Below are 21,474 nucleotides of genomic sequence, written 5' to 3'. Positions count from 1 at the left end.
TCGAAGAGCATTCTGCTGTAATGTATAACTGATTACAATAAATAAATAAGTAAACTAAAGAAAAGACTAGGTCATTAATATGGGGGGCAGTAGTTAGGTCATTAGAGTAGACCCTAATCTAATATAACAGGTATTCTTATAAAGGGGGGGAAATCTGTGAAAGATGCATAAAAGAAAGAAGATGAGAAGATACAGAAATAATGTCATCTAGATGCCAGAGAACACCGGAAGATACCAGAAACCAGAAGAGAAGAATGAAATATTCTTGCTCACAGTCCTCATAAAGACTAATACTGCTGATACTGATTCCAGACTCTTGTATTCTGGAGCAGTAAGACCACAAACTTCTGTTATTCAACCTCGCAGTGGGTGGTACTGTTATGGCAGCTCTAGGAAATGAACATAAAGTGTAAAAGAGGAAGTACAAAACTCACAAAATCAAAAAGGAGAAAACCAATTGATTTTGGAGTTTAAGAGGAAAAAAATGACAAATAACTGACAACATAGATTGAAAAAACAGAATCCAAACTTAGCAGAAGGGAAGATTTAAAGTAGTCTGTTATTCATTAGAGAATTTAGAAAGACTTAAGCATTTCTACTATCAGGTTACCTACCTAGCCTCTTTCAGTCATTTGACTCTCTCTCTCCTATCTTGTGTAGATTGGAAATCTATTCTTTGTACAGGATGGAAGACTAGGCCCAGCAGAAGATGGTATACTGAAAACTCTTGAATTCCTAGTCTTCTTACCCCTGTTCTGTTTCCACAATTCTTACAGCCCAGTTGGCAACCCTCTCAGTAGAAGGCCATGCATAACAAGGTTTTGCACCCATGTAGAATCTCATGATCTTTTTAGAGTTCCATTTTTAAATACGAGAAGAAGATAAAGAGTCAAAGATAGCTGTGGATTTGAAGATATATGAAACAAGTGAAAAACAATTTGAAGGAAAATAAAAAAAAAATACAGAGAGAAATACATCAAAAACTATAATTAATATCCTCAGAAAAATAAGAGAAAATGTCGCTTCCATGAAATAAACACCAAACATTCAGAGAAAAAAAATTATAAAATAAAAAGTATGAGAAGGAAAAATTCAGAAGTATTAGAATGAAGTGGAGGAAACTTCTCAGGAAAGAAAGGAATAGAACAGAGATGGAAAAAGGAGGCAGGAGAGGTAAATTGGAGGACCAATAAATACAAGGAGTCTTAGAGAAAGAACAGAGAAAATGAGGGAGAGAGGTCAGATTTTATTTAAAGCTAGCTGTGCTTTCACAATTATAAAGGAAATTAATTTCTTTTTAGAATTTTATCCTTAAGCCAAACTATTGTTTAAAGTATCGGTGATAGGTCTAGACTTTTTTGGACATGGAAACTTTCCAAAAATTGTTTCTCATGTGTTTGTTTTCAATAAGCCATATCACAATGAGGAAGCAAACCAAGAAAGGAAAATACATGGGATACAGGAAATAGGATTAAGATAAGACAGATGAAGATAATCTATAAGATAATAAAAGTAATTAATACTTATTGATATGTTCATATATAAACTTCCACAATCCTCATGTGATAATATAATGTAGGTTTAGTAATTATTTTATCATTTTACAGATGAGGAAATTGAAGCACAAGATGATTGAGTGACTATGACAACACTGGAACAGGGATAAAAGGACAAAGCCAGAATTTTAATCTATAAAGCAGATTGGTTTTGTGCTTTTTGTTGTTGTTGTTTGTTTCGGTTTGTTTGTTTTAGTTGTAGATGGACACAGAATACCTTTATTTTATTTATTTATTTTTATGTGGTACAGAGGATTGAAACTCACACATAGTAGGCAAGTGCTTTACCATTGAGCCACAATCCCAGCCCTGGTTTCAGGTTTTTAAATATTCATGATCTTTTTCTTCTCCCCATTATACTTATCTACTCAAGTTATGATACAACCATATTTGGAAGAAGAAGAATCAGGAGAAATAATTCACATAGGTAACAGTAACAAAGATAAGGAAGAGCATAGTAGAAAGGGTGTCATTTTCTTTGTGATAAAAAGTAAATAGATTTTACATTCAAAACTAAAAATAAAAACCAAGAGTATATATGTATGTCAAGTGCAGTGTATGTATAGTATTTGCAGAAATATGAGTTTAGTTCAAAGGCAGCCTCAGTAACTTAGTGAGGCCCTAAGGAACTTAGTGAGACTCTGTCTCAAAATAAAAAGCAAAAAGGGCTAGAAAAAAAATGCTGAATGAGGGAACAAGTGAATAGTCTGCAGGATTAAATGAGATCAGATAATAGATATACACAGTAGACATTCTGATGATTACTACTGACCAATTATTTGACTCCCGATGAAAAGTGTTCCCTTCAAATTGGGTTTGCATTTATCTACTTTGGTATTTATAAAGAGAGAGACAGGATAGTACTCAACTTCACCACTTATAATAGTATTAGTGTTAATTAGTATTGGTATTAATATTGTAGTGGAGAGCAGGTCTTTAGTCCAGTGCAAGAACAGAGTGCAAGAGAGAGATCCTGAATAGGTATGTTTGATATATAAATTGGAACTCATTGAAAGTCCAGGTACTTGGATATAATTTATCAAATAGGGACAGGGAGAACCAAATGGCAACATAAACAATTTGAATCCTGGAAAACTGAGATATGGAAGATTTAGAAAAGAGGCATTAATTTAGTTTGTTTTATAATTTTGACTATAACCAAGCCTTATCACAGAAACTAAAGCAGTATTGTCTTTTTGGAGGGGGATTAGATAGCCTTCAAGGTCGCTATATCATCTTCATATCATTTTCATCTTTTTATGACAAGCAATGCATCTTAAAAGTTACATATCCCTTTTCCCTATTCAAAAACTTACACAGGCTTTCACTGAATGCAGGACAAAGTTTAAACTGCTTACTCTCACATTTAATGCCTTCCATAAAAAGAAGCCAACTTGTCTTTCCAGATTCATTTCCATTATATCACACTTGGAATTTTTACCATTCTTCATAATTCACATTCTCATTGTTTTTCATCTTTGTAGACAGAAAATGCCCTTCTGTTGTGCTATTTATTTATTTATTTACTGGTATTGGGGATTGAAGCCAGTGGTCTACAAAGCTATATCCCCACCTTCCCACCTTTAAAAAAAATTTAAGACATGGTCTCTCTAAGTTGCCAAGGCTGCCCTCAAACTTGTGATGCATTTGATGTTCAAAATTTTATCAAACTTTGGGTTTATATTCAGACACTACCACTTTTACCTTATCTAAACTTTAAAATTGTGAAGAACTCTGAGATGGGAAATGGTGCAATTCTGGGAGGACCAAGATGGAAGTACCAACATTACTCAGAGAAACATGTCTGAATATTTTCCATAGTTGAACATTCAAGTAACTGGGACAATCCATAAATCACTGAAATTGTTTTCCCGGACTGCTTGCTCAAGGGCAGACTTCCCACCCTGGTCTCTTTATTATCTTCCAACCAATCTGTTTCACCCAAGGAAAAGAAAACAAATCTCAATGTTCCCAGGCTTTGCCATTTTAATTCCCTGCCTCTTTGTTAATCAATTCCTTTTTAACTTTATTTCCATAGTCCCATAAAACAAATAAACTCTTATATTAACTAACTAGATCCTTTACTAAGGATCTGTAGCTGCACCTGTAAAACTAACTCAATAAGAATTTTATGCTTCAGTTCCTGACCTGGATTGGACATAGGTCATTGCAAAGCTCCCTGACCCAATAGCCTCAGTGCACAGAAGGAACTACTCACCACAGTTCCTCAGCTAGCTCAGACCCAGCTTCCCCCAGAGGGGAGTCTGTATTGTCCTTGTGTAAATGAATACATGCCCACCTTTCAGCTCTTCCTCACAAATCAGGAGCTTTGTGCTGCCAGGGTCACTTCCTCCTGCCATGTAGATATTGACACCTCCCTTCAGATATGAGCTTCTCATTAGATACAGTCCTGCCTGTTTGCAGCACTTTCAGCCTTGATAAGTAAAAAGCGATGGAAAACACAGTTTTTTCTTTGTTGTTGTGGTTGTTTGTTTGTTTGTTGTTGTCTAGTATAATCCAGCCCTGGAAAAGTCCAGAGTAAGCTGTAGAAGATAGAGAGTAGATTTGCACAGGAGTCCTGTGAGTTGAGAAAGAAATGCTAGTGAATCTCCACTGCCTTAAATTAGAGGAAGGGCCTAGAGAACAATCTTGTAAATATTACATATCTTAACTGCTTGGCTACTTTTTTTTTCTTTTTTCTCCAATTTAAGTACAACTTACAATGCTGTTAAATAGTGATTACTGTCCTTCTATACCCCCCACCCATGTTCCTTTCCATTCTTTCATCATTTTTAACTAGGACTTTTATGCTCCTTTATGAAATTAAAATGTGTCTTCTTTGTACTTCAGCTGAGACCTCAAAACCCTGTCAGCATGTCTTTTTGAAACACAGATCATATCATGGAACTTTCCTGCTAATGACTGTTAGGGGCCAGGCTATATAGGCAATGACCAAACAGACTCTATTTTACCCTAAGACTCCATATCATGTAAAAAATGCTTCTCTCAAGGGAAAATCCCACCTCTGTATCCACTAATAATTGTCTAGCATAGTATACTTGGCAACACAAATTAGCAATTCTTATACAATGTAAAATTGTTCACTTTGGTTTCCATTTTTCTTGGGCAATGTACCTTGTCAGGCATTGATTGTCTAACTTTAGTAAGCATTCTCTAACTTGTATTCAACTAGGGTCATTTTGACTTACTTCCCTTCTGCTTGCTTGTTTGCTGCTATGCCAAACTGGAAAGTCCTGTGGGAAATACCAGTGTACCCATTGCATTGTCTCGCTAACTGTCCAATTCAGCTTCTGTACCTACTTGCTTGTAGCTACGTCAACTGGGATATGGTTTTTGCCTTTAAAGATCCTAAAATGCTCAGGCTCAGGGCTGTTCCTTGCAAAGACAGTTATGGGTCCTGCAGGGAGCAGTCGCCAGCTGGCCAGCTAAATAAAAACTCTTCAATTTGCACAAAACTGGGACTTGGTATGTTTTCTGAACGACCTGCCCCACAACATGACACATTAACTGTCTCCTCATTATCTTCAAGTACAGTGTCCAGATTGCTCAGCACCAGGGTTCACAGTGTGTCACTTTTCATCTTCAACTCCATGCTGCCCCCTCCCTTTTACAGTATAAATCCCCTAATGAACCATGTATACTGAAGAGAAGCAACTAGTAGAAGGGGAACAACTGAAGAATGAATGAGAGGAAGGAAGAGAGTGAGGAGGCCTCTTATTTATACCCATGTTTGAGCACACATCTTGTTAGATGGCTTTCTGTATTATCCCCCTATCAGTGCCACAGAGTCCCAGAGAATAATACCTAAGTACCATGCTGTCATCAAATTGAAGCTTTCCTCATTCAATCCCAAGGAAAACTTTTGACTCATTACCTTGGCACATCAAATCCTTCCTTGTGGCTTGGTGAAGCAGGCCTTGCCATAGTTTTTCTTATTTCACCATCAAAAGACTTTCCCCTGTTTTTATTTTATTTATTTATTTGTTTTTTTTTTAAGAGAGAGAGAGGAGAGAGAGAGAGAGAGATTTTTTAATATTTATTTTTCAGTTTTCAGTGGACACAACATCTTTATTTTTTAATTTTTATGTGGTGCTGAGGATTGAATGCAGCGTCCCTTGCATGCCAGGCAAGCGCGCTACCACTTGAGCCACATCCCCAGCCCATCGCTGACTTGAATATCCCTCTAACTCTGGTCTTCCTTCAGTCTTTCCCATCCTAATAAATAGCTATACCACAGCTGTTTGCATCAGCAGCAGCTCTCTTCCTTCAGTGCATTTCCCTGTCCAGTTCATCAGCATATCCTCATGATCCTCTTCCAAGGTATCTCTCAAATCTCTATATTCATCTCTACTTCTGCCTCTATTTTCATAGGGGGAGGTCTTAAATTTATAGTTATAGTAACTTTAGTTTATAAAATAACAGAAAAAAAGAACATACACATTTTATTACATGCTTAAGGGGCAAGACAGTTGAACATTATATAGAGTTTAAAGAGACAGGGACTTGGGCATCGGGCAGAAGGGAGGTGGTGCAGGCTATGGAAGGTTGTAGGGAGGATCTGCTTAGCAAGCAAGGATTGTCTTTATATATATGAGGTCTCCCAGTAACAGCCACTTCTGGTGATCTCCACCTGAGCTAGGTGTCTGACACTCCAATCTCTAATCCCCGCCCTCCCAAAAACTTCTTTCCTAAGAATAAAAGGAGAAGATAAGAAAAGCCTTTGTATGTCCGCTATTTACTTTATTAATGGAGATGTAAATTTATTTTTACAAAATGGCAGCTTTTTCAAGCCATTCCTGTGCAGTTTTTCTAAATAATCAATTGGAAATATGCCAAGAAAATATATTGAAAGTGGGATGTTTCACTTTCCTTCAGTAAGCCCACTTGTCTTCCCCGGCAATCATCTTTTATCTGTTCCTCTTCAATAGCCTCCCAGTGGTCTTCCTGCTATAGTACCTGTCCTTCTCCAGTCCATTCTTCTACAGCATCGAATATCATTTCAATTGCTGGGCACCATGGTACATGCCTGGAATCCCAGGGGTTTGGGAGGCTGAGGCAGGAGGTTTGCAAATTCGAAGCCAGTCTCAGCAACTCAGCAAGGCTCTAAGCAATATAGCAAGACCCTGTCTCAAAATAAAAAATAAAAAGGCCTGGGGATGTGGCTCAAGTGGTTAAGCCCCCTCAGGTTCCATCCCCAGTACCAAATAATAATAATAACAACAACAACGATAACAACAACAACAACAATAATTTGTTGTAACATTCAAATTTCATTAAGTGACTTACTATTTAAAATCCATCTGTGGATCCTCAGTGCACATAAAATATAGTTTAGATTCCTAGCTCTCAAGTTCATGTCTTCCTCTTGCACTCCAGTTTCTGTAGTTCTCTCCTTGTCTCCCTACAAGGAGCTCCTCTAGTCTTCTTTTAGTTACTGTTTTACCAAATATTTTCTCTTGCTTTTCTCATTCTTCTTTTCCCAAGTGTCCTCCACCCTCTCCTATCTGTTGTTCCCTATCTCACCTTCATTTAGTTCTTTTTTAAAAAATTATTTTTATTTATATATGACAGAGGAATGATTACAATTCATATTACACACATAGAGCACATTTTTTCATATCTCTGGTTGTATACAAAGTATATTCACACCAATTCATGTCTTCATACATGTACTTTGGATAATAATGTCCATCACATACTGCCACCATTTCTAACCCCACATCCCCTTCCTTCCCCTTCAATCCTTCTGCTCTATTTAGAGTTCATCTATTCCTCCCATGCTCCCCTTCCCTAACCAACTATGAATCAGCCTCCTTAGATCAGAGAAAACATTCAGCATTTGTTTTTTGGGGATTGTCTAACTTCACTTAGCATTATCTTCTCTAACTCTATCCATTTACCTACAAATGCCATGATTTTATTCACTTTTATTGATTAGTAATATTTCATTGTGTATATATGCCACATTTTTTTATCCATTCATCTATTGAAGGGCATCTAGGTTGGTTCCACTGTTTAGCTATTGTGAATTGTGCTGCTATAAACATTGATGTGGCTGTGTCCCTGTAGTATGCTGTTTTTAAGTCCTTTGGGATCAAATGGTGGTTCCATTCCCAATTTTCCAAGAAATCTCCATACTGCTTTCTATATTGGCTGCACCCACCAGCAGTGTATGTGTGTACCTTTTTCCCCGCATTCTAACCAACAACCAACTTATTGTTGGTTGTCTTCATAATAGCTGCCATTCTGACTGGAGTGAGATGAAATCTTAGATTTGATTTGCATTTCTCTAATTGCTAATGATGATAAACATTTTCTATATATTTGTTGATTGATTGTGAATCATCTTTTGAAAAGTGTTTGTTCAGGTCCTTGGCCCATTTATTGATTGGGTCATTTGTTTTTGTTGTTGTTATTGTTGCTGTTGTTGTTTTTGGTGCTTAGATTTTTGAAGTCTTTATATACCCTAGAGATTAGTGCTCTATCTGAAGTGTGAGGGGTAAAGATTTGCTCCCAAGATGTAGGCTCTCTATTCACCTCACAGATTGTTTCTTTTGCTGAGAAGAAACTTTTTTTTAAGTCTACCCAATTCATTGATTCTTGATTTTAATTCTTGTGCCAAAGTTGTCTTATTAAGGAAGTTGGGGCCTAATCCCACATGACAGAGATTAGGGCCTACTTTTTCTTCTATTATGCCCAGGGTCTCTGGTTGTATTCCTAGGTCCTTGATCCATTTTGAGTCGAGTTTTGTGCATGGTGAGAAATAGGGGTTTAGTTTCATTTTGTTCCATATGGATTTCCAGTTTTCCCATCACCATTTGTTGAAGAGGCTTTCTTTTCTCCAATGCATGTTTTTGGCGCCTTTGTCTAATATAAGGTAATTGTAATTTTGTGAAGAGTATTGATATTAGTTCTTCTTTAAAGGTCTTGTAGAACTCGGCTGTATATCCCTCTGGTCTCAGGCATTTCTTGGTTGGTAGACTTCTGATGGCATCTTCTATTTCATCACTTAAAATTCATTTGTTTAAGTTGTGTATATCATCCTGATTCAATTTGGGCAAATTATATGACTCTACAAATTTATCAATGCTTTTGATATATTCTATTTTATTAGAGAACAAGTTTTTAAAATAACTTCTAATTATCTTCCATATTTCTATAGTGTCTTTTGTGATATTTTCTTTCTCATAAAAATGTTAGTAGTTTGAGTTCTCTCTCTCTCTTTCTCCTCGTTATCATGGTTAGTTAGCATGGCTAATATGTTGATTTTATTTCTTTCTTTTTCAAAGAACCAACTTTTTGTTTTGTCAATTTTTTCAATTGTTTCTTTTGTTTCAATTTCATTGATTTCAGCTCTGATTTTAATTATTTTCTGTCTTCTACTGCTTTTGATGTAGATTTATTCTTCTTTTTCTAGGGCTTTGAGATGTTAAGTCACTTATTTGTTGACTTTTTATTCTTTTAAGGAATCAACTCCGCACAATGAACTTTCCTCTTAAAACTGCTTTAATAGAGTCCCAGAGATTTCAGTATGTTGTATCTGCATTCTTATTTACCTCTAAAAAAATTTTTAATCTCCTCCTTGATGTCATCTGCAACTCATGGTTCATTCAGAAGCATATTATTTATTTAGTCTCCAGGTGTTGGAGTGAATTTTACTTATTATTTTATCATTGATTTCTAATTTCATTCAATTTTGATGTGATAGAATGCTACCTTTTTATATTTGCTAAGAGTTGCTTCGTGGCATAGTATATGGTCTATTTTAGAGAAGGATTCATGTGCTACTGAGAAGAAAGTGTATTCTCTCTTTAAAGAATCAAATATTCTATATGTGTCAGTTAAGTCTAAGTTATTGATTGTAGTATTGAGTTCTATAGTTTTTTTGTTCAGCTTTTGTTTTGAAGATCTATCTAGTGATGAAAGAGATGTGTTAAAGTCACCCAAAATTATTGTGTTGTGGTCTATTTGACTCTTGAGCTTCAGAAGAGTTTGTTTGATGAACATAAATGCTCCATTGTTTGGGGCATATGTATTTATAATTGTTAAGTCTTGTTGGTGTATGGTTCCCTTGAGCAGTATGTAGTGTCCTTCTTTATCCTTTTGATTGACTTTAGCTTGAATTCTACTTTATTTGATGTGAGGATGAAAACCCCTGCTTGCTTTTGCAATCCATGTGAGTGATATGATTTTTCCCAACCCTTCAACTTCAGTTTCTGGATGTCTTTTCCTATGAGGTGAGTCTCTTGGAGGCAGCATATTGTTGGGTCTTTTTATTTTTTTAAATCCAATCTGCTAGTCTATGTGAGTTTAGGCCATTAACATTCAGGGTTATTATTGAAACATGATTTGAATTCCAAGCCTTTTTTATTTATGTTTGGTATTTAATGTGACTTGGTTTCTCTGATTCAATTTTCCTTTAATGTAATACCTCCCTCTTCTGATTTTCATCATTGTTTTTTATTTCCTCTTCTTGGAATATTTTGCTGAGAATGTTCTGTAGTGCAGGCTTTCTAGTTGTAAATTCTTTTAACTTTTCTTTATCATGAAAAGTTTTTATTTCATCATCAAATCTAAAGCTTGGGCTGGGGATGTGGCTCAAGCGGTAGCGCGCTTGCCTGGCATGTGTGAGGCCCGGGTTCGATCCTCAGCACCACATACCAACAAAAGATGTTGTGTCCACCAAATACTAAAAAATAAATATTAAAATTCTCTCTCCCTCTCTCTCCTCTCTCTCACTCTTTCTTTAAAAAAAAAAATCTAAAGCTTAATTTTGCTGAATAGAAGATTCTTTGTTGGCATCCATTTTCTTTCAGAGCTTGGTATATATTGTCCCATGGTCTCCTGGCTTTGAAAGTCTGGGTTGAAAAATCTGCTGAGATATAAATTTGTCTCCCCATACATGTAATCTGATTCCTCTCTCTTGTGGCTTTTAAGATTCTAACATTATTCTGTATGCTAGGCATTTTCATTATAATGTGCATTGGTGTAGATCTGTTGTAATTTTGTACATTTGGTGTCCCATAAGCCTATTGTATTTGGTTTTCCAATTCATTCTTCATGCTTGGAAAATTTTCTGATATTATCTCATTGAAGAGATTGTGCATTTCTTTGGTTTAAAACTCTGTGACTTCCTCTATCCCAATAACTCTTAGTTTTGGTCCTTTGATGCTGTTACAATAATTCTTGAATGTCCTGTTCATGGTTTCTTACTATCTTCACTGTGTGATCAAATTTATTTTCCAGATTGTATGCTTTTGTCTTCATTATCTGATATTCTTTTTTCCAAGTGATCTAGTCTGTTGGTCATGCTTTCTATTGAGTTTTTTTTTTTTAATTTGGCTTATTGTATCCTGCATTTTAAGGATTTCTGTTTGTTTGTTTGTTTTTGAGTCTCCATCTCTCTCTTGAAGTAATCTTTTGCTACCTGTATTTGCTCTCTTATCTCTTTATTGGAGTGATCAATTTTTGCCTGTATTTGCTCATTTAGGTCATTCTTTAATTCATAGATTATTTTAATTATGAACATTCTGAACTCCTTCTCTGCATTTCATCAACTTTGCCATCCATGGGTTCTGTTATTATAGTATCCTGGTTTGTTTGGGGCACTTTCCTCCCTTATTTTTTCATGTTTTCTCTGTGTCTTCCTTTCTTGCAGTGTGGATCTGAGATATTATAGTTACTACCTTATATTCTTATAGTACCTGTGCAGATTATCTGTACCTCACTTTGATGTCGGGCTTCCAGACCCTGCTGGTATCCCTCAACGTATGCTACTGCTACTAAGGGTGGTGGCAGCAATAGCCAAGGTAACTTGAGATAATAGTTGAGGTGCCCCAAGATGGATGCAATGTCTTACAGAGATGGGGTTGAAAGGGTGGGCCTCACACTCTCTTTGGGATGTCTGCTCTGAGAGGCAGCTGCTTCTAGGTCCTGTCTGTTCTCAAAAAGATAGAAGCTACTGCTTGGGGAAGGCTATGGTGATGACTGCAGTGTCCCAAGATGGATGTGGGTTAGCCTTAGGCTCCCAGGTGGGTGTGGGGGGCGAACTTGGACATACCCTGGACCTGGGTCCTGAGCAAGTAGGTGTGGGCAGATGTGGGCTGGGCCTGACCTCCTGCAATAGTCTGCTGGTTGGAAGGGGCAGTCAGTCCTGCATTAGAGGTTTGGCTTCCGTGGGTGCCTGCCAGTGTCAACCCAGGCATACTGTGAACCTGGGTCCTGTGCAGGCCGGTGTGGGCGGATCTCATTTAGTTCTTTATACTCTTAAAGTCTGTTATCATTTTATTTTTGCTTTTTCTTAATATTATTTTACCTACTTTCAATTTAAGCTCTGTGAGGAATGAGAGTCAAATACTATATCTTGTACATTTCCCCCCCCCAGCTGCCTCTTCCCTATTCTTGGTGCATTATTAAATAATGCTTGCTGAAAACAAAATACTGTTGAATCAATGTAATGCAAAAACAGCATCGAAGTACTGATATTGGGGAGGAAAAAGTACATCTGTTCCAATAGGACTGAGATGAAGGAGGAAAGGATAGGTATGGATCTATACACATTTGGAGTTTGGGGGCAAGAAGTGAAGACTCTGAACTAGAAGAGCCAGTCCCCTTCCTAGAAGTAAGCAGTTGATAGTAGGGTGTGGGATATGAAGACAGCTGTTTAAATTTGAATACTTACTAAAAGGAATGCAGAAACTACCAGAGAAAATTGGAAGGAATACTAAGTGGCTAAGAGACCCTGTTGTTGAGGACAATGAGTCCAGTTGAGAGACTCCCCAGCACTGCTCAGCAGTATAGGCCTTGGAGAAACAATAGTTAGCATCGTTGAACCAGTGTTCAAACTGTGAAAAATAGGTGTGAAGTACATTAAAAGGTGTTAAAAATTTGAGAACTATAGTGAAAGTGATGGAGGTGATCCACAGATGTTCTAGATTGAGTAGAGGAAGAAATGATGCCAAAAGGGTTCTCACAGCTTGTGACAAAGTGGGAGGTCACAGGAGTGAAAGACTCCACATAGCTGAGGAATGGTCATAAGATTGGACACATGAAGCAAATTATGAAAAAGTAAAATGAAGGAGGGAGATGTAGGATAAAGTGGGTGGAAGTGATTCCATAAGTCAAATAAGGCAGTGGGAGTGGAGAGCTCTCTTTAGAATGAGTCCTTACTGGAGGCATTTCTTCCAAGGCCCTTTAATACCTATCAACATTTTAATTTCTTCAAGTCTGCAATGTCTTGAAGAAACAAAGAGCCAAAAAATATATTTATGGAATGCATGATGACTAGATGCTTCATTTGATGGTAGAACAATAAGGCCACCTTGGGTGCAATGAACAATTCATGCATTACAATAATTTCCTGAGGCAATTTGCTAAGTGATGCAGGGGAAATTCAGATCACTAGTAGATTATACTCACTTAGAACATTTTCCCCACTGGGCTGAGTGAGCATTTCAGGAATGTGTTTAGTGAGGCACTGCCACTAATCAACAAATCCCTGGGTGTGTGGTGCCTCCTCTGAACAGTGGAGCTAACTGCCTAAAAAACAACTACCCTTCTGAAATATTTCTTACCTCTACTGAAAGCATATTAAGAAGAATAACATATCTTTATTCATTACTCAGTCAACGGATTTTTTTAATTTATATATGACAGCGGAATGCATTGCAATTCTTATTACACATATAGAGCACAATTTTTCATATTTCTGGTTTTATACAACAAATGTTTATTGATAAAATAAAGCTACTTTACAATAGCAAAGCTGGCTGGCAAAAGAACAAACCAGAACATAATTCTCAGTAGAATCCTAGCAGGCAGGTAAAGATTAGATGACAATAGTAAGAATACTAACAGGAACACGTGCATGGTACTTTACAAGTTATGTCACATATGTTTAGCTTCTTGGATCCTCATGATAATCCTGTGAGGTGTTATTGTTCGGTATTTTAAGAAGAGAAAACTATGCCTTAACAATTTTAGTAACATTTTAAGGCAAGTAGTTTTTCTCCAACTACAGTACTTTTTCCCCCAATAACAGTACTTTTGGGAGGTAGTATGTCATGAGGGTAGCTTAGCACTACTCAACAGGATGGCACTGTGGGAGGGATCACATCCAGGTTTAGTTCACTTAGCAATCAGAGAACTCAGAAGATGGGCTCAAGGGAGAGAATGTGTTTTCCACCATGGCTCCACCAGGTGGCAGTGAGGGCCACCACTAGAGACTAGTGTGAGTCAATGCAGACATTTGGCTATAAGTGGCTCAAGCATAAGGGAGGAAAGAAGCAAGGCAATGCTATTCTCTTAGAGTGTTAGAATTAGTGGTGCTGCTATTGTATTCAGCAAAATTTTTCATGCTTACGGTGGGTGGGACAACAGTGAAAGAAACTATGAGTGGGAAGCACATACTATGTAATATGTTCTCTTAGTCTATACTTCCAATCCCACCCCTGAATTCTAGATGATCGAGTGAGTATTATATGATGATTATTGTCAGGCAGCACGAAATTGGTTGTTCTCTTGGGAGAAAAAGTGCATGTGTTCAGTGCATTCATATTGATTGCTATATGTACACTGTTTCTCTTGAAGTTTACCAGTCTCTTATCCGTCAGAAAGAAAAGCAACTTGCAGTATCATAGGGGTATTGGAATTTTATATGCACTTAATAGATAAAGGAATTCAAGACAACTTGATACTTTCCTTGTTTTGACACAACATAGTAAGAGGTACAAATTTTGGCCACTGGGGGGAAACAATGAGTTCCTGATTAGAGAATGCCATATCAGAAAATGTATGTGGCTGGGAATGAAGAATTAGAACACTTCTTTTTGCATATACTAATAATTAGATGCTATACTAATCCTTCTAGGAGTTAGAAAATAAAATGTTCTATTTCTCTGGGGATGCTCAGGGACCCAGGTATTTTGTACTCAGTCCCCAGGTATAAAATCCAAGTTCCCATCAGTGGAAAGGCTGTTGTATTTGAGGAGATTCCTTCTCCACAGGAGGTATCTGCTTTTCTTCTGGCACTGAGGGTAGATCAGGTGCTTTCTGCCCACACCTTGCTACTGTGAAGCGACTCATGTGAAGAGCTTCCTCATACCCTGGGAGGGTGTCCAGTGAGGAGGGCAGCTGGCCCAGGGAGCTGTGGGAGCGAGTCACAGCCAGGATTCTCGGAGCTGCAGGGCCAAACACTGACTGCAGGGCTGCAAGGAAAGGAGGGATAAAGCTAGCATAAATGGGAGAGCCCCAGGCACCAGAGGCTTACATAGCCCTTAATATCCTTTCACTTTTAACATGTGTCCAAACTCATTGTCACTCCCTGCCACAAAATTTATGAAAATCCTGTAAAGCTCATTTAAAAAGCCACCTTTAAAATCTGCTTTAAGATCCTGTCTTCTCTGATGTCTCTGAGTAATCTAAATTGTGCTCCCATAGCTCACAAGCCTGGCTCTTTCCTTTTGAGACTTAGATCCCTTTACACCAACCCATGATAGTAAGGATTCCTTGGGGATATTTATTTCTGCCCTATTTGTCACTGCTCTAAGGATGGCCAAGAGTAAAGCGGGGTAGGAGGATGAATAACAGCACATCACAGTGTTCTTTCTAAAATAAATATCAGAGTGTTTTGCTATCTGGTTTTCTGCCTTGTATTTACTCCCTAATTTCAGGAAATATAAAGAACAGAAGGAGAAAAATAACCATATAATCATCAAAAGAACATTGGAGCTAAAATCTAGAGTACTAAGACTTGAAGAATACAGAATTGAAAGTGGGCATCACTAGTTTCTTTAATGATTCAAAATAGAAGAAATAATAGAAAATGTAGACTTTCACCAAATCTGAGACATTTGGGGAAAGAGGTATGTGCAGAAGGTAAAATAGCTTTAGCAAAATAAGGATCTATAAACTGCATGAGTCTTCCTATAAAACATCTTCAACATTATCTCCATTATTTCACTTCTTTCTTCACTCTATCAGCCTGACAAATAATTCAGAATACAGCATTAGTGAGAAGCCAGGTCCCTGCACCTCTGGACTTCTGGAAATTAAAACTACCCCAGTCCTAGAATATTTAATAGTCTTTGATCAGTGGTTCCATGCTTCTGTACTCCTGGAGTCATTCTTTTCAACCCGGATCTCTCTCTCATGTCATAAGGCCATGTACTCACAAGTAAAAGTGCTCTGGAGGGTGCTGTCATGATCAAAAGCGATGACTGTCACTTCGTAGGGCGGCTGGCCCCCGTCTTCGCCTTGTTGCTGACGACCCAGGCAGCAGCGGAAGCACACTGAGGTCAGGCCACACAGGAGCAGCAGCGCGCCAATCACCACCAGCAACCTGCAAGAGCCCCGGAGCAGCTCCAAGCTGGCTTGTTTCACAGCTCCGTGTAACCAGCCTTTAGTGTCTGCCTTTTGATTCTCATGGATATTTTATGGAATAATTATTAGATTTTAATTCCAAGTCTATAGACATTCTTATTTTGTCAGCAAGACCAAGTCAGTTCGTTAGAGCAAATAATAAGATATCTATGATAGGCGGAAAGGGCTGCTTTTGACTTAAGTAAATCCCCAAGTAGAGAGATTTCTCAAGCCTACTCTGAGGGGAGGACACAATAATCTTTTGATGTTGGCTGAAGAGATTATAATAAAATAGAAAATCTGGAATATTGTCAATTAGGTTAGTGATGAGGTAAAGAAACTTAACTATATGTAATGTTAAGTAGGCACTTTTGCTTCCTGGTCACAATGTGTATTGAAACTTAAAAAAAAAAAAAAATGAATGCTCTTAAAAATGGAGTGTCTGGGCTGGGGATGTGGCTCAAGTGGTAGCGCACTCGCCTGGCATGCGCAGAGCGCTGGGTTCGATCCTCAGCACCACGTAAAAATAAAATAAAGATGTTGTGTCCACTGAAAAAACTAAAAACCAAATATTAAAAAATTCTCTCTCTCTTTAAAAAAATAAAAATAAATAAATAAAAATAAATGAAGTGTCTTTGTAGGTGTTATAACTGAAACTTACCATATATACCAGAGATGTACCCAGTCTGAGGTCAGGCAACTATGGAGAAAGAATAAAGTTTGTTAAATTAAAAACCAGAAATATGAGTTAAAGAGTGATACCATGTTTTAATAAACACAACATGGGTTGTATTATTTAAAATTCAATGTAACTAGCCAATTCTATTGTGAAATGGTGTGTCTCAAATGATGTTTTATACTAGATGAGGGGCTTTGAGTAAATCATTTTATAAATCACTATAAAACAGATCAAAGTACTGATCATGAAAAGTGTTAATAGAAAATATTCCATGGCTACTGTAAATAGTTATGGTGAAAATTGCCAGGAATAAACTTGGAATGAAATTGCTAAAGAGTAACCTTGACCATTAAGGTTTGCATAAATTTGAGCTTAATAAAATGTAACTATAAAGAAAGTTTCAGTTAAGAGCATGAAAGCTATCAAGTTTGTAATTCATGTTTCATAAATTCTTGCAACATCCTTACCACGAAAAGGGGCCTAAAGTGTCACATCCAGGGTCAAAACTGATAACAGATATCCACTAAGACTGAAAAGGAAGAAGGTAAAAAGCAGAGTCTAACTTTGATATTATGAAAACTAACTAAATATTCTGAATTAACTTTGGCAATTTAAAATTTTCTCTGGAGGAATGGAAATATAGGGATTGCATGGGAGAGAGAATGAGAGAAGATCAGGAATTGGAGGAGAAGAAAAAGTATGTGTGCGTCTCTGAAATACAAAATTTTTTTCATTTAATAATATTTTCTAATACGTTGACCTATTGAGATCTAGTGAAGCTCATTTCTTTATCCCTTCTTTAGTTATATATTCATAAAAATACAGTTTGTTATTTTACTGTACAATGTCTCCTCTTGTTTTTTTCACATTCACCATTTGTTCAGAACTCTTCTGGTTCTTCATCAGACTCAGGTTCTATAGAAAAGGACTCTTCCTAGGGTATATAGAGTGTGTCAAGTAGCCAAGGTCCAATGTACATGTAACAAATAACCAAGACTATCACTAGTTCCCCCAGGTTCACAGACTTCTTAGCTCTTGGGAAACCTTTCTCATGGATAACTGTGTTTTCCTTCAGCCTAAACAGACCTTTTATTCACTCTCTACTTTATCTTTTTTTTTTTATAGTTCCCAAAGTAGAATGAATCACTTGCATTTTTATCTTTATGTTCTCTGTGTCTGCATAAGAACTAATAATGGCAGGTTTAGATTTTTAAGGGATAACTCCATCAAAGTGGTAGCTAAATTAAGTCTGCAATAAATATTAACATGTTCTAAAAACTAGAATATACTTCTTTGGAAATCACCTAAATAGATAACACCAATGATTAGATACTGAATCCAGTCTGTCCTGATGAGTCACTGAGAAACATGGCTAAGAAAGTCTTTTGCAAGTCTCTGTGACTATTGAGACTAATTGTTTGCTTTAATGGGAAGATTAGCTTAGGAAAAAGTACTATCAGCAGTGTTATTTTCAGTCTTAGGATGACACATACATGCCTATGATTGTAGATGATTGTCCATTTAAGTAGAAATAAAGGGAAGTCATAGACATATAATGACATTTTGACCGCATTTGGGTATTGATGCTTTTGTCTGACCTTCCTTCCTCCCAGCTTGAACTCTCAGATACTTACTGTTCAGGATTGGCACAGTTCTCCTCACATCTTGCCCCAGGAAGCTGTAGAAAGGGAAATAGTCTCAGACAGGGAAATTGTCTCATCTGCTGTGCTCAGCAGCCTATCAATCACCTCTCAGCGCTGTGCTCTGTTAGATCAATTGGTAAAGATGAGGACATGGTCAGAAGGTCAATCCATATTTAGGACAGTTACTTTTATCTCTTCCATGTGTGCTGACTATTGTACTTGAGATGGGAGAACGTGGAAGGACAAATATCTCTTCTTTTGTTAGGGGGTGAACATCACCTCACCACTATGGTGAATGAGAGGCAATTTCTTAGAAATTTCCTGATCTGTCCTTCAGGATATCATGATTGTCCTCTTTATTCCTGCCTAGTTGCAAATTGAATTCCATCTCACTGCCCTGTTTTATGCCCACAATACATCAATAATTCACCATACAAGAGAGGAAGGGAAAAGGAACCAAAGAAAACTTACTACTGAATAGCTACCATTTGCCAGTAAGCCTGCTAAGAATTTTTAATATTTCATAACATTTCATTACAATAATCCTGTTGGTTGATATTTATAGCTTTGTTTTGAAAGACAAAGGAACTAAGGTACAGGTTCTAAAGTAATGTGACCAACTATGTATACCCTTTGATGAAGCCAGAATTCAAATCTGACTCTACCCTGAACATGTGTTGAATGAGTTGATACAGCCAATGACAAGTTTGTTCTAACAGTCCTTCTATATTGCTATCAATTCCTTCCACTCCTTGAAAACAATACAGAATAAAGAAAGCTTCTACTCCTTTCTTATATATCTGGTGACTTCCTCCTTCGAAGAACCTTTTAGGTAAACTCTAGTTCTAGAAACCATTTCTTTTTGATATTTCATTTGCATCAACTAGGCATTTATGTTGAGGAGTCAGGGGGTAGGGGACATGCATATTCAAGATATATCAAGGGAAAAGGATTTTTAGAAGGACTAACAACTATCCTCCGCAGACAACATTTCAGAGATTCCTGCTATCATTTTATTTTCATCTAAAATAGATGGCCACATCACAAATAATGGCTCTTCATGTTTCCTCAACCCATCTTTGATACTTCTGTTTCACTTTCTTCACTAATGGAAAGAGAAACTCCAGGTACTTGGAGGAGAAAATGCCACTGTGGGGGGCTTATTGCAAAATGAGGAGAAAAGAGAACTAAAAGAGAGAGGAGGAAAATGGAGAGATGGAGTAAAGAGAAAATACCAGAAAAAGAAAGAAAAATTGAATTTCCAAATATTGGTTAACTGGTAAATAGGAAGCAACACAGACAGCCACTCCCTGTACAGGGATATGATACAACCCAGTTTCTGCATTTCTAGATTTCATAGTGACACAAACTTCTCCTTGATAGTTGTTTAGTATCCCTTAGTTCATGGTACCTTTCTCAGATAATGTATTACTCACAGTCTTCTGATTAATGGGAGAGAAACAAAAGGCCTAAAGAATTTTTAGAGTCCTCTTCCTTTTAATTTATTTCTGCAATGGAGGTATCTAAACTGCTGGAATAATAATAGTGCTGTCATGGGAAATTCCATTTAGTGGAATTATGTATCTAGTATAATTTACTTGGAATTTCAAGGAATGGGTGATAAGATATGAAAAGAAGCACATGTAAGTGCACTTCTAAAGTACCATAGCCTACCTGTGTCAGCAATCACCCTAATTTCTGTCCCCTCTTTCACAGGTATTACCAGTCATACATGTATCTATATAACCCTATAATACCACACTATTGGCTAAGTTCTATATTTGTCTTTTCACTCCACTTCCTCCCAAGTTCTTCTGAGAGTTTGTTTACTTGAGGGGAAAAAAATGGCTTTTCCTGTCCTTTGCAACTGAACTCACCTGGATGAAGTATGCCAGGGCAGAGGCGGTCACGATGGGGACTGGGACTCCCATCAGGCTGAACACCTGCTCCTCCAGGATCATGCTCTGGGTATCTGCTGCCTCCTCTCCATGCTCTGAGCCATGATTGACGTCTTGATCTAGAATTGTCAAGGAGAGAAGCTTTTCTCAGTAATAAGTCAGTTTTTTTCTGTCTCTCTCTGCTTTCTCCTACTCCCTCTGATTTTTGTTGCCTAGGGTCTTTTTTTCCTCTTGGTTTTCTTCTCTGTTTCTCTTTTATAGTCTCCACATTTGCTCCCTTTGCCTTCTTTCCTTTCTTTCTGCTATCACTCCTTTCTGTGTTTTTAACTTTCTTTCCCCACTACCGCAGGAGAAAAACATTCAAGGAGGACACATTTGTCGTCTGAATTAGATATTGTTCTAATTGGTGATGAGAACTTCAGCTTTGAAGAAGATCAAAGGATTGCTGGTGACTAAATATGTTCTCTTCTCCCCAAAATTCTCCCCAATTCTCCTGGTCATTCACCACAGCACTCCAGGGTGACTATTGAATGTTGAAAGTCACCCTGCCAATCTCCTTTCCCCTCCCTCCATGTGATTCAAACCCCCCCTTCTTCTTCTCTGGAGCCCTCCCCTTCTATGTTGATAATCAACTCTCCTGGTTCTGGGTCATTTATTTCTAAACATTGGGGTAGGGCTGAGAGATTGCCAGATGAACTGGAAAGCTGTCCCATCTTTCAAGTAGGGAGGCTTGGAAATTCGAATTTCCAAATGCTATTAATGGTCTCCTCCTCCACACTAACTCCAGTTCCCATTGAAACAGGTTATGCACAGGCATGTTTTTGAAAACTAGATTCCAAGGTTTCTTTCTTTGTTTTCTTCATTGTTGTTTTTGTCTTTTTCCTTCTTTTCCCCCTACACTTTCCCCCTCTCTAGGTAAAGTACTATTGTGATCAAGGAATAGTTCTTGCCACTCAGAATCTGGGCACAGTGGCATGCACCTAATAGTGCCAGCTTCTCCAGAGGCCTAAACAAAAGAATCAGTTCATCCCAGGAATTAGAGACCAGCCTGGACAGCATAAGATGACCCCACCTCAAAATAGATAAATAAAATGAAAAATAAGTAAAAAAAAAATCTTGCCACTCAAGAAAATAAACTAAGATCTGAAAAAATTAAGCACATATGGAAAGGATATAAAATACTTACAAAGAAGCATATCTATAAGAATGAATAAATACTGTATAGATGAGTTATGCCTAAGTAGGTAATCTTCTATTTAATCCAAAGTACTTGATAAGACAATTAAATGTTAGTTTACAGGCATATATCTATCTCATAA

General features: G+C 37.4%; 1 protein-coding gene across 2 annotated transcripts; it reads right to left on the bottom strand.

Annotated features, from left to right (window-relative positions):
- Positions 1 to 14,537: 14,537 nt before the first annotated feature.
- Tmem52b (transmembrane protein 52B) lies at positions 14,538 to 20,218 on the bottom strand. 2 transcript variants are annotated; one of them, XM_076852653.1, is made up of 5 exons: positions 20,135 to 20,218; positions 18,249 to 18,292; positions 16,597 to 16,635; positions 15,749 to 15,915; positions 14,538 to 14,782 (listed from the first exon to the last, which is right to left on the bottom strand). In XM_076852653.1, exons 1-5 carry the CDS (start codon positions 20,216 to 20,218, stop codon positions 14,538 to 14,540), a joined length of 579 nt encoding a protein of 192 aa, XP_076708768.1. The 2 variants fall into 2 exon arrangements, with proteins under 2 accessions (XP_076708768.1, XP_076708769.1); XM_076852654.1 differs by lacking the exon at positions 16,597 to 16,635 and having other exon boundaries at positions 20,135 to 20,188.
- Between the last annotated feature and the right edge of the window lie 1,256 nt (positions 20,219 to 21,474).

Source organism: Callospermophilus lateralis, chromosome 4 (genome assembly GCF_048772815.1).
Source record: "Callospermophilus lateralis isolate mCalLat2 chromosome 4, mCalLat2.hap1, whole genome shotgun sequence".
Lineage (NCBI taxonomy): Eukaryota > Metazoa > Chordata > Mammalia > Rodentia > Sciuridae > Callospermophilus > Callospermophilus lateralis.
Note: the sequence above shows the minus strand (reverse complement) of the source record. Positions and strands in the feature narration are given on the sequence as shown.